This window comes from Balaenoptera acutorostrata, chromosome 5, assembly GCF_949987535.1.
Source record: "Balaenoptera acutorostrata chromosome 5, mBalAcu1.1, whole genome shotgun sequence".
Lineage (NCBI taxonomy): Eukaryota > Metazoa > Chordata > Mammalia > Artiodactyla > Balaenopteridae > Balaenoptera > Balaenoptera acutorostrata.
The window spans coordinates 54,368,551-54,386,082 of NC_080068.1; the positions used below are offsets into that span (position 1 = coordinate 54,368,551).

The window sequence follows — 17,532 nt, forward strand, 5'->3', positions numbered from 1 at the left end:
TAAAATTCATATGCTGAAACTTTATCCCCTCTGTGATGGTATCTGGAGACAGGGCTTTGAGAGGTGATTAGGTCAAGAGGGTGGAGTCTTCATGAATGGGATTAGTGCCCTTACAAGAGACCCCAGAGTGCTCCTTGTTCCTTCTGTCACATGAGGACACAATGAGAAGACTGTCTAGAACCAGGAAGCAGACCTTCACCAGACACTGAATCTGCCGGTGCCGTGATGCTGGATTTTCTCTTAGGTGCAGGGCTAATGGGTATGTCATGTGCTAACAGAAGAGTAATTTGAGAATACCTTTCAAAGAAATATAGAAAGAAAAACTTTTCCTGTCCGTTGGAGGCAAGAGTTGTCCCTCACACCAAATGCATCATCAATATCCTTTACTATTCATGAATTATCTTAATATAAGTCATCTAGTCATAAAAGATCACACACATAAAAGAAGAATCTCTGGCCAGAAAGAGTTCATATTTTTATAGAGCTCAAAAGGTAAAGTTCTTACATAAGTCAGGAAAAAAAAACCAAAAAACTCTAGATCTTTCCCTGAAATATTAGTTTCAACTTGTAAACAGCTGAATTGCACAATTACTCTTTTGTTAAAGTCTGTTTCTGAGAGGTGATTAATCACATCTCATTTTGTTTTTCAGATTTCTGAATATGGATATTTTTTGCATGATACCTTTAAAGTTTAGAGGTCATAACAGGTAACAGATTTCTTTGTTTTAAAACCAGCAAAAATTTACCATAATTTCACTTTAATTTCAGCACTCTAATATCAGCAGAATCCTTCTTTATAGCTGCAGCTCCCAGAAGAGGTAAGCTGCATTAAAACAATCTCAACAGGCAATTTTATTGATTTTCTTACAGAGATTCAGGTTGAGGTGAAAACTATACAGATGTGCATGACAGACATGGTTTCTTGTTTACATCAACTTAAAATGCCAGTAACACATTTTTGTATGCCTCAAATGATTCTTTGTGTCATTGTACAGAAATTTTAGCCTCCAACACCGTCTTTCACTAAGGGTTTCAGTATAAAAACTTTAGGCAGCATGTATTTATCTCAGTATCTGTATCTTAACACACAGTTTCCCACTCCCATAAAACAAACTCTAGCTAAAAATAATTCTACTTAAATATCACTGAAAAGACATCTATATTATTTGTGTTATTTCAGTGTTATTATTCTGCATAAGCTGGTATCAATGAATGTTAATTCTGTAAAACTTCAGGCAAAATCCATATCGTAAACTAAACATTAAGACCAAGCATGACTCATCTATTAATGATGTATATAAGTAAAGATGAAAAGTAGAGTGTTAGATAATTAGTTTATGATTTAATCATCACATATATCAATTTATACAATTTTTACTATAACATATCTCATTTTGTTATCTATGAAACAGATACTTCTGCGTAGAAATAACATCTTTTGCTTCAGAGGTCAATTTTGCCTTACCTAAGTAAAGGAAACACTAAAAATAACAGAAACTGCACTGATACAAGTTGCCACTTGCTAGAAGCTAATGGTTTTTAAATTTTTATCATCAGTGAAACATCTTTTTCATGTAAAATTTAAGCAGGACCCCAATAATTAAAACGGACAAAACTGAGCTATTCTGCCTTTACACGGTTAGGAGGCCTTGAGTCTCTCTGTCTCTCAAAATCCCTGCCTACTGCAAAGCAGCTCCTGACTCACCTCTCTGGAATCCTAGTTCAGTCTGAGAGGAGTTTGAGATTAACAGATACACCCTACTATATTTAAAATAGATAAACAACAAGGACCTACTGTATAGCACAGGCAACTATATTCAGTATCTTGTAATAGCCTATAATGGAAAAGAATCTGAAAAAGAATAGATTTGTATACATATGTATAACTGAATCACTTTGCTGAACACCTGAAACTAACACAACACTGTAAATTAACTGTACTTCAATTAAAAAAATTGTCATCATCTTCACGAACAGCACTCTTTGCTCCAAGCTGTGCTCTCTCCACACCGAGTTCTCTAACGACAGGTTAGGGGCATGTGACGTGAAGTAAGGATGAGAACGGAGAAAGGTCCAGATAGGTCAACTTATTCCACTGATTGGGGCGATTATTCAACTAATCATTTTGAGCTCCATTCTGGGCTGGGTGCTGATACAGAGAAGTTCTAAGTGTAGCTTCTGCATTCAATAAACTTAAGTCTACTCCATGTTCGTGGACACAAGAAGTTTTCTATGTAGGCAGCCTTAGGTCAGCAGCTTTAAAGCAAAGTAGGTGAACCCTTGAGGGAGGCCGGTGCTGAGCAGGATTATCTATCCACCTATCTGTTTATCTATCTACCCATCTCTTATTAAAAGTTATCTAAAATTACCATGAGTAGTTTAATCTAGGACTCAATAAACAACATTTCACTGGCCAAATACAACCCACTACCTGTTTCTGTAAATAAAGTTTTATTGAAACACAGCCATGCTCATTCATTTACACACTGTTCATGGCTGCTTTTTGCTACAGCTGCAGCGTTGAATAATTTCAACAGAGACTGACACACAAATCCTAAAATATTTACGATCTGGTTCTTCAGAGAAAAAGTGTGTCTACCATGGTTTAATCTCTTGTCTAGGACTCCTATGTTACTTTACATTATTCTACTAAATAAAAATCTCATGATTTCATCAGAATAGTACATTACACATTTTTGTTTGGCAGCCTTTTATACTTATTATTTCATGAATAGTGTTTGTGATGCTGCTTGATTCACTGTAAATAATTCTGGTTTTGATCATTTGTAATTCAGTCATAGAATAAGCAAAAAGATGTAAATGATTCTTCTTTAGTTCATGGAAATACTGAACATGTATCAAAGCAGCAGACTGGGAAAATACCCTCATGGGTTTCAATCTCAACTCTATCACCACTCAGTTGGAACACAGGAAAAAGTAACTTCATTTTCCTGTGCAACTACAAATAGGACTTTTTACTTAAATAGCTGTAAAAGAGTACCATGAAGATCACTGTGATCCTAACTTTGGAAAATGCTCTAAAGTGAATAGTATCCTTCACATGAAAACCACTCTGTTTACAGTTCAGTAAGTCATGGTGGAAAATGTACAACCAAATAACACTGGTTCCTGAAAGAAGGCAATACTGTGTTGGACACAACCAACGTAGATGTCAAGTGACATGAAGAAGAAAGAAATCCCTCAATCCGCTGAAATATGTAAAACATTGTGTGTATGTCCATTTACCTGGGAAGAGTGACCAAAGATTTCATTAGAACCTCAAAGGAGGCAGTGATGCAAAGAAGCTTCAGAAGTAGTGCCTTCGTGTTGTTATAACTGAGATAATTCTGTCCTCCTAATATGACACTCTGTATTTCAACCACACTCCAATTTTCATTCACTCTAAGAGCAACTTCCTGCTTTCAAGATTAAAAGTGATTTCTTAACCCCTCAGCAAATGTTCTCCAATTCAAAGAAAGATTAATCATTTTGTACCTACTTCTTAGTAAACTATTCTACATCCGTACTTACATCCTCAGAGGCATGTTAAACTTAACCATGTTCAAAAACTAACTCCTAATCTTCCTCAAACCTGCTCCCCCTAGGGTCTTGCCCATTTCTGTTAATAGCAACTCTATCCTCCTCGATTCTAAGAACAGAAAACCTTGAAGTCATTGTTAATTCTTTTCTTTCTCGCAAGTCACATTATGGTGAAGACTTTATATTAAAATACATCACATCTCACCCATAGCTATGGCTACCACTCTTGTTCAAGCGACCATCGTCCCCTCTGAGCTTAATGCAGGAGACTTTTATCTCGCCACTCTGTCCTTTACTCCTTATAGGTGATTCTCATTTCTCTATGGCTTTGATCTTTATTCCTCAAAAGTCTATGCACAGGATTTAAGTGATTAAATCAGAACTTTAATAACAAGACAGTTGGGAATATAATCTCAGAAGTCCTCTTTGCCTGTCAGAACTCTCATAGCATATGATCTCTAATTCTCATGATGTTTCTAACCTTCTATTGCAAGCACACTGTAGCTCCCTTCAATGAGACCATCAGTGTTGTAAGGTGCAAATGCTCAGAGAGATGCCCAATGGGTCTGGTGACCTGCATCTAGGAGAGATGTCAAGTTTGGAGACATCAACTAAGGAGTCAGCTGCAAAGAGCTGATCACTGGAGTAATAAAATTTAATAACACTACAAAGGGAAAGTGTGCTAGAAGAAACGAGTGTAAAACATCTAGGGTACCTGCAATGGAAGTAAAAACACCACAAAAGACTTTGAGAGTGATGGGTAAAAGGAAAAGTACAATCACAATGTTGAAAATCAAAGGACGAGAAAATAGTAATATGTGGGGGAGGGTTGATAAGGGTCTAATGTTGCAGAAATGATAATGAGGGATGAAGACTGAACAAAATCCATTGATTTATTTTTATTGCTTTATTTTGTGACTAGAATACTTCTGGTAATTTCTTGAGAGGAGTTCAAAAAAGGGAAATGAGTTGAGAAATATGTGAGGATGAAAAACTGAAATGGCAATTCCAGACAATTTTTAAGAAATACAGTAACAAAAGGAAAGGCTAGAGCATGTGAGCATTACAGGACCAAGGCAAGTTCTTTAGGGCTGGCGAAGACTTTTGAGATGCTTGTGGTAGATGAGAAAGAACCCAGTTATGGGTATGGAAGGAAAAGGGGGGTGCTGGGAAAAACAAGAATGGAGGAAGAAAGGTGAAAGATTAAGATGGAGAGAGAGAAAGGGAGATTGACAAGGATTTGGTCTCTTTGGACAGGACGGGTAAAAGCCAGAAATGACAAAAGTATAACGCCTGCAGACCAAAGGGACTGTGTGTCACCAAAAAATAAGAAAGAAGAGCAAAGACAGGGGCAGAATTCAATTTAGGATACAGCAGGCGCCAAAAGAAATGTTTGTTAATTGAATGAATGAAATCACTCATCAAGACACAAATATTTGACATATTTAAGGAAGATATCTATCAGTGTATCTACTTTTTCTATCTGGAGAACAAAACTAAAGTAAAAAATACGTTCAATTTAGATCGTCAGTTAAAATCCAGCATTCCCAGTTACATATGAATTTCAAATAAACAGTGAATAATATTTTTAGTATAAGTATGTCCTATGTAATATGTAGGACATACTTACACTAAAAAAATTGTTCATTATTTATCTGAAATTCAAATGTAACTGGGACCCTATTTTTTTTTTCTAACTCTGGTGATGCTATTTCAATTAGATATAGGCTATTTTGAGTAACAAAAGAGAAAGTAGAAAAATGTGGCCAAAAGAAAACAGAAGATGCACTGGGCCCCAATTACATGGCTAACTAAGATAAGCTTTAAGGGAACAATAAAGAAGAATAAAAACAACAACTTTTAAAAGTTTTATTGGAGAAATAAAATATGTCCACTTAAATATTAACTAATAATTCAAGGCAGCAAAAGCAAGTGTCTAAATGAATGGTACAGAGATGATTAGATCAGAAGAGGGACTAATTAACTTCACTGAGCACAGGGAAAACAAAAGTTAAACTGCACCTTGAGAAAAGAACTGGTCTTTGTAGAACTCTCATACTCAAAAGGCAGTAGGAAGAAGTGTGGCGGGACAACAAAACTAGAAAGGAATGACAGAGAGAGTAACAAAAGTCAATGAAGAGGGGAATAAAAGTGACAAACTTTGGGTGTATATTTCTTTCTGCATTGGCAGAAACAAAGAGGTAAAGCATTAGATGGAGAGACACCATGAGCAAAGATGCGGATTCAGGGACATATGATGCTTCATTCACTCATCCAATAAGTCCTTTAGGCACCACTTATTGAATGCTCACCATGAGGAGGAACTCACAGTGAGTGGACCAAAGCAGAGTGTCTGTGTAAATGGGTAGTGAGAAAAAAGGTGCAAAGGAAATGGGACCAAGTTGTTGAGGGTTTTAACTGAGGTCAATCTCATGAAAAGAGATTTCAACCTATTTTTATGGATCTCATTTTCTAGAGGATGACCCTGTTAGTATTGAGTGAATATGTTTATAAATCTTAAAAGTAAAATGTATACTGAAGGATTAATTTTAAAATTTAAAACACCATAGTAGCCTCCGCAAAGACAAAAGTGGGGGATATATGAGAGACAGTGGGAAAAATTTTGACAGTCATTGAAGCTAGGTGATGTGTACATATGAGGATTTATTGTACTATTCTATTTTAGTGCATGTTTTAAATTTTCCATAATATTTTAAAAAGTAGGAACATGTACTCTTTTTTTTTTTTTTTTTTATAAGGGAGGACATCCTACGTATTCAAGGACTGGTGAGTCCTCTGTTTCATCTTTTTTTTTTTTTTTTTTTTTAATTTTATAGCTACTTTATTTATTTATTTATTTATTTTTGGCTGTGTTGGGTCTTCGGTTCGTGCAAGGGCTTTCTCCAGTTGCGGCAAGTGGGGGCCACTCCTCATCGCGGTGCGCGGGCCTCTCACTGTCGCGGCCCCTCCCGTTGCGGGGCACAGGCTCCAGACGCGCAGGCTCAGCAGTTGTGGCTCACGGGCCCAGCTGCTCCGCGGCATGTGGGATCTTCCCGGACCAGGGCTCGAACCCGTGTTCCCTGCATTGGCAGGCAGATTCTCAACCTCTGCGCCACCAGGGAAGCCCCGGAACATGTACTCTTTAAGGAGATTTAAGGACAGAATAGTTTTTGCACTTCACTTTCTTAATGAGAGAGAATCACAAGGATGTCATGCACAAGAAGATTAATATGACATTCCATTTCCCATGAAAATGAATGTTAGCTCCTAGAATCACCCTGAAGGTACATCAAATCAAAGCACTTTTACTTCCATGTCTGACTGCCAAGCGGTGTTTATGAGACTGTAACAGGCCTTAGGCCCATGATTAACAGCATCTCCATGTAGACTATCATGACATGTTTCATTGGGTAATACAATAAGCAAAAAAATTCAAAAATAAAAATTAAAGAGTCTACATTGCTCTCTTTGAGTATCAACTGGTAAAATATAAGCCTTTAAACACACACACACACGTATATTTATATATAAACATATATATAAATGAGGGTAATGCTACAAATAAAAGTCTCAAGGTTAAGTGGTTAATGTACTCATTTAGGATTTTTTCCCTGCAGTGGGTAAGCCAGACTTGCAGTGACCTGCAACCTTACTTTATGGTCTACAGGATGTATGTGAGCTGCGACTGTAGTTACATATACTGTTGTGAAATACCACAACTAATTGGTTGTTTACTTATCATTAAGATATAGAAAGTTACAGGAGACTGTTGGTTGTCCCAACCTAACAACAAAAGCAAGCAAGATAAGCTATAAAATCATAGTTTTAAAAATTCCACCAGTGAGATGAGGATGCAAAGAAACCTAAATAAACTAAATTCCAAAGTTACAAGACCTTCACAGGAGAGAAGAGATCCATGGCTGCCTGATCCCCGGCAGAGCAGCAGGTGGAAGATAAATGCACTGTAGATGGAGGGATGGAGAAATAAGCCAAATCTTTAATGAATTTTTAATGGTTGCCTGTAGTCTGGGGTGACACGTTGGAATTCCGTGGAGCCTCAGGTGTCGACAAAGCCTGCGTCTGTCCACCCACCAAACTTTCTAATGGTCTTTGTCAAATGCACAGATAGTTCATAAGAGCCCGGAGATTCAACAGAAGAGCTGAGAGAAACCCCTCTTAGACACACAGTCTCCATCAAATGCAAGAAAGCCACTTTCCTAAGATGGGAAGCAGGGCAGGAGAGCAGAGAGAAACGCCTCTGTGGCATTCAGCCACTTCTGAAAGGGCTAAGGCATCTGCCCTCTGAAGGTGGGGGGCAGAGCAGTTTGGCAAAGAAAGATCTCCCAAGGCTCAGAAAGCTGGGGCATAAAACAGGAAATAGAGCATTTCAGAGCACTTTCTGGGATGATGGAAATCTTCTATATCTTGTTTTGTGTGGTGGTTACATGAGGTAAAAAATTGTCAAAACTCATTGCAATGAGCACATAAGAACTGTGTCTTTTAAGGTATGACTCAATTTAACAAAAAACGAAAACAAAAAGGAATGTAACATGAAAAACAAATACTAACCGATCCATTCTATCACGTCTTCAGAAGAGAAGCTTCTGACGTTAGATTTTGAAATCTGTTCTCTCCCTCTAAGAGCTGGTAAGTGGAAGCCAGCAAATCTCAACACTAATTGCTTAGATACAGTGTGGATAAGCTGTGGCTGGTCTCAAAGATTTACAGAGCCCTTTTAAAGAGCTTTGTTTTGCAGGCTGAAGGGATAATCCAAGTGAGAAATCAATGGGAAAACTGATGAAGGTGAGAAGATTTAAAGACACAATGATTCCAACAATAAATGCAAATAATGGAAAATCTGGCTTTTTATCTTGAAGGGTGGTTATTCTTGAGTTCTAACTTCTGTCTAAATGCTCTCATGCCCCGGTTTTCCTGCTCTTTCCCCCAGAAAACACACCCATACCACAAGGAAGAAGAAAGCTTGTCTTCATGCTAATGAAGCTGAAAAGAAAAGGCCTTCCTACCTCTGACAGGATGTTCTTAGGGCCTTGTGAGAGGGCATCTCGTGGGTGCCCAGGGACTGCATGTCACTCTTACAGCACCTTCTTTCATGATCTAATTATGGCCAAATGAAAAGAAGGAAATAAAGTCCTGCTGACCGTAGGTCTTAGGAAAGGTCCAGGGGAACTGAGCTAGTGGGGCCAAACACACAGAGGACCCAGTAGGTGGTCAGAAGCAGTGGCTTTCAATTTCTTCTCTCCACCAACCTGAGTTTCGGTGACAAGCGGCCCAGGAGAATGATAAGAACGCCTAAATAGAATACAAACCGTACCTAACATTGATCGAGAGACAAGTACGTGCCAGCCACTCGGCGAAGCTTTGCCTGTTTATTAATCTGGCTCTTCTCGCATCTTTGAGGGAATACTCTTATCATCACCGTTTTACAGATGGGAAGCTGAGCAGGTTCCAGAGCCTGTGTTTAAAGTAGTGGAGCCCTGCGTTTGCAACCAGGCATCTGACATGAGAGCAATGTATCTGTAAATCCTTCTACGGGACATGCTATTCTGCTTCCCCACAGAATGGAAATATGCAGAGCTTGGAGTCAGAAGGCCCTGAGTCCAAATTCTGGTTTTACTATATACTGGTCATATGGCCTTTGGAAAGTCAGCTATCCTTTATAAGCCTCTGTTTCATCCACGAAATACAGGTAACATCCTAACTCACAAAGGTATTGTGAGGATTATAAACAATTAATGCAAAGAGCCTGGCCCCTAGTAGGTGCTCAAGAGTGGGTGCTATAAGTGATGATAATAAATCATATTACCTCTCTAACGCTCATTTTTGGATCACATATATGTGTGTGTGTGTTTATGCAAAGTATACATAAAGGAATAGATACAGATAGAAAAGGAGAAATAAAGAAGAGAATAAAAGTTGTCCTTTATAATTACATACACACACATTACATATTTTTCCCTAATTTCTTCTCTAGAGGTGCTGGACATAGCAACTTAACATTTTAATTAAGGTGTACAATTGATACACACATGAGGGGACTGCTGCCCTGGAGTATAGAGCATTCATAGGAACTAAAAAAGTAAACAATAGTAAACATTCCAATTTGCAAACACTGAAGCATCATGGTGCATCAGCAATACCACAGGTCGTGGAACCACCCAAACTTTAGTTCAATCTTTGTTCTACTAATTTATCGCTATGTGACCTAGAGCAAGAAAGGTTATTTACCTTCTGGAGCTTCAGTTGCTCTCATTTATAAAATGGAGATAATTTGCCCAGTAGGTTGTGTTAATGATTACAATACATGTTAAGGTTTATAATGATGATAATATGTAATATGATATAAATATGATATATATAAATATGATATATCATATATAATATGATAATATGTATAAAACACCCGGTCTCTTGTAGATGCTTTATAAATGGTAGCTAAATTATCATCATTATTGTGCCTCTGTCATGGTCATACCAGAAGTCAACCACAACTTGCATTTGTTTTCCATGAATCTTATAGTGACATCTTATTATAATTACATATCAATTACTAGAGTCTCTCCAGGACTTGCCCAAAGACAGGGCTTAAAAAATTCATTAATTTTAAAGCTTTCTTTGATTAGTTACAAAAACAAATAAGTTAGGAAACAATCAAGTTAGGAAACAATCTCTTTTTAAGTCATTGGAAGTATTTTATTAATTTTTAATGCAAATGAACTTACCGTTTTAATTAGTTACATATATATTTTAAATTTTTAATTAGATTTTAATTAAATTCCTTAAAAGTCTAGAAGGGAGTATTTTTCTCTGTGTTTTAGTCACATCCTTTTAGGCACTAGGCTGGCTGGCTGGCTTGAAGATTGAAAACTGAACTCTTTTCTATATGTGGCCTTTAAAACATATACATACTCTCTTTGATACACACATACATACACACACACACACACACACACACACACACGCTCTCAACCATGGAAGAAACAGAGAGGCAAAGTTTGGAGAAAGTCAGAGAAAACAGTAAGGAAAGAAGTCAAGAGAGCCATTGAATATGAAAACAAGAGAGAAACAGGGTCAAGTGAGAGTTGGCCAGGAAAGATACAAAGCATCATCTTTGAAAGGGATGTTGTGGGCACCGATTATATAATATCTGCAGAAGTGTTCTGGTCTCCTGAGAGATGGGCACTCGATCAATACAAAGTATTATGTATGGGTTCTGTCTTTATAACTGAAAGATTGATATTCTTTGGTAAGATTCCATATCCAGTGTAGAAGGAACACAATTACAAGTCTGAAACAGCACTTTCCCCTTTTTCTCTAACACAAAAGTCTTCTTCCAGTGTGCGACCGTCCATGCAGAACAGCTCATTTTTAAAGCTTAGTTCCAGTCTCTTAAAGATCCTTGGTTACAAGCCATGGGAAAGGATATCATGTGACAGAGGCACGGTCCTTTCTAAGTGACACGGGAAGTGTCCTGCTGCAGTCACCCTCAGTGAAGGGAACACAGCCCCATCTGGTAGTCAGAAGGATTCGTAATCGTACTAGAAACAAAGAGAGGATACTACGCTCTCACTTTGCAACTTCGTCACTTTCCCTTGTGAAAATATTTCAAGGTGACAATTAATGGACAAAACAGGCAAATTCCTACGAAGGTTTGAAAAGTATATTGCACTTTAAGTGCACTTAAGTTTGCACTTAAGTTTAAAAGAAAAGGAAAAAAAGCTGACTAGAGGACAGAAAATGTTTTTCTTGTCCCTCTACCATCACTGACTATTAAATATGTGTTCAGACTAGGCTTGCTGAGTGGTGGGAGACATCATATTATGAGTATTATTAGAGTGTACAATATGCAAATGATCTGAAATACTAAGCCACTTACCGCATCAGTAGAAGAAATAGGTGGCAAATCTTCAGGAGCCAATGTGGTATTATTAGACATGGAGATATTAACTGTAAGCAAAAGACCATTTTTTACTGTAAAAATAAAATTAAAGTGACCTACATGCATATTTAGGAATCTAAACAAGCAGGCTTAGGCATTTAAAAAAAGTCTTCAATAACAACATAAAGGCACAATAAGTTTTTCTTTATTATAACTGTATTCACCTTTCACCTACATAAAACAACCAAAAATTTGGACATGCCTTTTGTGCTCTAATCTGATAAGAAACAACGACAAATATTTAAGGAGATGATATTGTACTTTGCTTGTTTCAGGTTTAAAAAAAAAAACCAACACTTCTATGTTACTAAAAGGCACTTAATATATTTTGCCTAGTGGAAAAAATGGCTGTTAATAAGTGAGGAAGTTGATCACTGGCTTCACGCACAGTCAAATCTCATGAATTGAAGCTTTACTAATTAAGAATCAGCTGATTTTTGAACTTTGGAAATTTGGAATTCATATGAGACAGTATATCTTTGCAAAATGTGTGAAAACAAAAAAGTGCTAAATAATAAATTATATATAATGTATTATTATAATGAGCATGAATATTTAATCTAATTTTTAAATTATTTTCATACAGTTTGGCATCATTTGTAGATTTATGAAGATGTCACTTGCAGAAGAACCTAGTTTATTTATTAAACCAACCCTCCTCTTTGAAATATTTCATTGCTTCCTTTCTACTTAGGAGTCTAAAATTAAAACATAGGATTTAAAAAGTATTCTACAATTACAAGATTTTTCTTTATCGGATAAGCTCTTTTCCTATTATTTGAAGCTTTATGTATTAGAAAATAAATTGTGATGCAGAGACTATCCCTCATTTACAGAAATATTATGAAACAACACTTACCAAGTTTTTGACTTTGAGGCTCACAAAGTTCATTTAACATCCAAATTGCTAATTATTGTTTGGTCCCAGAGCGCCCCTCAACCCAGCCCCCAGACCCCTAGCCTGTCTTCTTAGGTTGCCATGTTTTAGGTCTCACTTATATAAACTTCTAAGACGAAACAAACAGGTTTATTTGACTGTTTCAATTTAGAATATAAGATCCCTGAAGGAAGAAGAAAAGGGGTATGCCTTGTTCACTGCTTTTTCCCAGAATCTGCCCAGTCTGGCACTTAACTAACAGGAACTCAAAAATATTTGTTAATTATTCAACCTTAAAAAAGAAGGAAATCCTGCCACTTGCAAAAGCATGGATGAACCTGGAAGACATTATGCTAAGCGACATAAGTCAGACATGGAAAGCCAAACACTGCATGGTATCATTTATAGATGGAATCTTAGGGAAAAAAAAGTCCAAAAAAAGTCTGGTGGTTGCCAGCGGTTGGGTGATGGGGGAAATAGGGAGAGCCAGTAAAAGGGTACAGATTTTCAGTTGTAAGAGAACTAAGGTTTGAGGATCTAATTATAACATGGTGACTGCAGTTGATAATACTATACCATAGATCTGAAATTTCCTAAGAGAGTAAAACTTAAGTGTTCTCACCAAATAAAACAAAATAAATATGTGAGGTGATGGATATGTTAATTAAATTAGTGGGAATCCCTTCACAATGTATACACATAACGAGATCATCATGTTGTACACTTTAAATATAATTTTATTTGTCAATTATACTTCAATAAAGCTGAAAAACAATTGTTTACTGTCAGTAAGAGAAGCTAGGAAAGGGGTCATTCTATGACGACAAATGAATGACAGCAGATAAAGACAAAAGAATTGAAATAAGGAAAACAAAAGGGGAGAAAATACTTAGCTTTGGTTCTAGTTTTTTGCAATCCATTCTGATCTTTGAAGGCTCTGGAATTGTTAAACTTTTAACCTCATGCTAGCTGCTGCCGCCACGGCTTCCCTAATTCATCAGTAAAACAAGCACACGTGCAGACTCTGTTTTCTCATGCTTTGTGTTTCATTATAGGTCACAGAAAGAATCAAAATAGGATAAAGGATGCTTGGCCCAAACAGTAAGACAAAACATAAATCCCCGAAGGAAGAAGACGTTAGTAAATTATTAGTAGTAAAACCTAGAATCTTATTACTATTTTGTTCTAAAAAGCTTAAAGTACATTTTCTTACATTATTCCATTTGTTCATTGTACAACATATAAGAGCACATAACAGGTATACTTTTATACCCGTTTTATGTTGGATGGGACTCTGAGGCAAGATATGCCAGGTTTCTTGCCCAGGATTACAGAGTCAACCAGAAGTAGAGCTGGTACCAAAACCGTGTCCATCATTCTTTCTTTTCCTACCCAATATTTCTATTCATCAAAATCAAGATGATTTATGTGGCCACAGAATTCAAGGTGGGAGATAACGATTCACCAGTGTTAGATGATGTGGATCTCTCTACTGTAAACAGGAATGTCTGACCTGTCTGAGCATTTGAAGGAAAACAGCACATGAGAAATCAAAGGCACTATTTAGAGGGTGTCTGGGAGGCTGTCCTTCCTGAGCTAGATTCTTTAATGCAATTTTATGAGCTTCTTGTCGTAACAGAGTGAAGGTCTTTTTGCAACACACTTTTCTGCCTAGTGTGAAACAAGTAGTGAGGAGGGAGGAGGAAGGTATTCCAGGCTCTTTCCTTGTGAAATGAACAACAGATAATAAAGACCACGAGTTCCAATCTGAACTTTTAGTAACCGCTCTCGAGTTCTGGATACATGTCAATTTGCTCATCCAAGTTTCTTTCATCTTTTCAGTATTCCTCTGAGACAAGCTATGCACATTGGCTCTCAAAAATCCCAAAAGACCAGTATCAAAACAAAAGTAAGAAGTATATACTTTTCCTACTTATTTTAATAAATAGCTGCTTCAAGAGAAAGACTTCCAAATAAATATATAAACAAGCACTTCTATAAATAAACATATTGGCAGGATATGGTAGAGCCCATAAATAAGATTAAAAGTAAATTTCTTTAAGCTCACAGAAGAGAGAATGATCAATTCCAATTGGAAACTTGATCTACAAGAGCCCTTGGACACCACTTGGATCCAGACACATACAATGCAAATATTTTGGCAACCAATTGCAGAATGATCTCTGTGTATAGAATCTGTAATATCCTTAATTAGGATTCTGGAAAGGTGAAATGGAAAAGCCAAAACACACTGCACTCTGTGTCTTCACTATTTGCTTAGCACCATGGCTTATGAAGCAAAGAAACATTTTGCTCTAGGAACCTGGTTAATTTAGAATGAGCCAATTGTCACTGGGACAGCCTGTGTCCCATACTTGGTTTCAGGTAATTTACACAGGTTGACCATTATACGTTCCTTGGATTTTCATGTCTTGATCCTCCTTTCTGTGTATCAAATTCTAGCTGATCCTCTGGAATGGAGGAATGAACACAGTAATAGATGTTTAAAAATGTGTCCGTCATACAGATGGTCAACAGGCACATGAAAAGAGCTCAACATCACTAATTATTAGAGAAATGCAAATCAAAACTACAGTGAGGTACCACCTCACACTGGTCAGAATGGCCATCATTAAAAAGTCTACAAGTAACAAATGCTGGAGAGGGTGTGGAGAAAAGGGAACCTTCCTACACTGTTGGTGGGAATGTAAATTGGTGCAGCCACTATGCAAAACAGTTTGGAGGTTCCCCAAATAGCTAAAAATAGAGTTGGCATATGACCCTGCAATCCCACTCCTGGGCAAATATCTGGACAAAACTATAATTCAAAAAGATACATGCACCCCAATGTTCATTGCAGCACTATTTATAATAGCCAGGACATGGAAAAACCTAAATGTTCATTGATAGATGAATGGATAAAGAAGATGTGGTACATATATACAATGGAATACTACTCAGCCATAAAAAAGAATGAAATAATGCCATTTGCTGCAACAAGAATGGACCTAGAGATTATCATACTAAGTGAAGTAAGTCAGAAAGAGAGACAAATGCCATATGATATCACTTATGTGTAGAATCTAAAATATGACACAAATGAACTTATTTATGAAACAGAAACAGACTCACAGACACAGAGAACAGACTTGTGGTTGAGAGGAATGTATATATATGTATAACAGAATCACTTTGCTGTACAGGAGAAATTAACACAACATCATAAATCAATTGTCAATAAAATAAATATTAAAAAAAGAAAAAAATGTGGCTGTGACTTTTCCACCTTAAGCTGGCTTTTAGTCTTTGTATTTAATGAGAGATCTAGAGAAAGAACAAGCTGCAGGAGTTATGAGCAGAAAAAGGAGGTGATATACACACATCAATGATATATACCTCCTATGTAGAGAATATCAACTGTACTGTTTAAGGCTGTTCTTCTTTATCCTCTAGTGACCGGGCACTAGGACCTACCCTATGAATCCTCCGCTTTACACGTTAGCAGAAATGGTACCATCAGGAATATGCACCAAAGCTCACCAAAGCTCACTTGAGGCTAAGAGGTCAAGCAGGAGCAAGAACCGGCCACCGAGGCAGATTTGCCTGCTCTGAAGCACCGTCACCTCACAGTATAGAGAAAGGAGTCCCAGGAGAACTGCGTTGGAATGCTGGCTACTCCACCTTCTGGAGCACAGTGGCCCCAACTGCCTTGCCACATAATCTTGAGGACATTACCTCACTCCTCTTGACCACAGGTTCCGCATTGGTGAGATTGGATTTGAGACCATCCACCTCATAAGGTTACCGTGCAGATTAAATAAGGCAATACAGGCAAAATTGCTAGCACAGTGCCCAGTATCAGGTAAACTCTAAATAAATATAGCTAAGATTACTCTAAACTCTAAATAAATATAAAACTCTAAATAAATATAGCTAAGATTACTATTAGCTTCACAACCCTGCAAAATGTCAGCTACCTCACAAGGTTTATGTGATGATCAAATACATATATATTATTAAAATATTATATATATTAAAATATAGTTTATTCAAATCCAGTAGTAAAATGTCTGGCATTTGGATGGTGCTTAATAAATGTTAGTCAAATCTGAATTTATACCTTCAACATATAGCTTCTTAGGGTGGAACTGATTAACCTGCTCTAAATAAGAAAAAATTGAAGAGTATTCTCCATGATAATAAACCTTTAATGTTTTATTCCATTCTATGTAAGCAACATCTTAAGGCAACTAAGTAACTGGAAAATAAACACAGAATAAAATTTAGAATAAGTGTCTTGCCTGCATGGTCATGTCAGATGTATTTAAGGATTCTGGATATCTTGAGCACACGAGTGCCTCTTGATAAAGTCAAATATTTATGCTTTAAGTTTCCAGATCAATAAAAGGACAAAAATGGGTTTTGCAGGGATGACAAAGTGAAGGAGGAAAACTTTGGAAGAAGTAGCTCTTGGGAAATTACCTGCTACTATCTCAGCCTTAAGTCTTAAAACAAGCAAAATTAATAGGAAGTTTTTACTCACTATTTCTTGCTATTATCCTTTTTGTTTTCCTAAGCATGTTTACCAAAACTTCATGCTTGAGATTTCCACTGTCACTAGACAAGTTCAAGGTAAGATGTTCTTTAATCCATGAACACTCTATTCACATGCTCACCTATGACGTTGCACTGGAGCTGAGCTACTATCTGGTAATAAGCTGGATATATTTAGCCACTACTTTCACAAAAACTTCTCTTCCATACCCACCCATCATACACTTAGGATGTGCATAGACATTATTCTCGGGGACATTTTCCAAATCTGGGTTTTATTCAAACCCAAAGCTAGAGAACTATCCAGGTCTGGTGATTATCCAAATACACTGCTTCTCCTTTTCTGATTCCTGCAAGCGTTATACAGAAACTGCTAAAATATAGGTTAGGTCAATAAAAGGAAACTAAAATGATGGGTCTTTCAAATATCCATGGTTATCTCAAAAGACCATGTTACCAAGAATGACAAAATGTCAGCTGCGCTGGTAAAGTATCTTGGCAAATGCAAGCCTAAGCAGTGCTACAGCAGAAGGCCTTGCACCTCCTGTTCAACCCTTGGTCTATGACTTAAACCCACTGTATAAGCAAAAGAGGGAATGACATA

At 37.0% G+C, this 17,532-nt stretch overlaps 1 protein-coding gene across 3 annotated transcripts in view; it reads right to left on the reverse strand.

The window, feature by feature from the left end:
• Window positions 1-17,532, reverse strand: part of SLC4A4 (solute carrier family 4 member 4) — a 347,003-nt gene that overhangs the window by 53,184 nt on the left and 276,287 nt on the right. For all 3 annotated transcript variants that reach the window (XM_057546346.1, XM_057546345.1, XM_007193578.3), the window contains exon 15: window positions 11,435-11,505. In XM_057546346.1, the coding sequence (XP_057402329.1) occupies window positions 11,435-11,505 (71 nt within the window). The remainder of the gene's footprint in view (window positions 1-11,434; window positions 11,506-17,532) is intronic.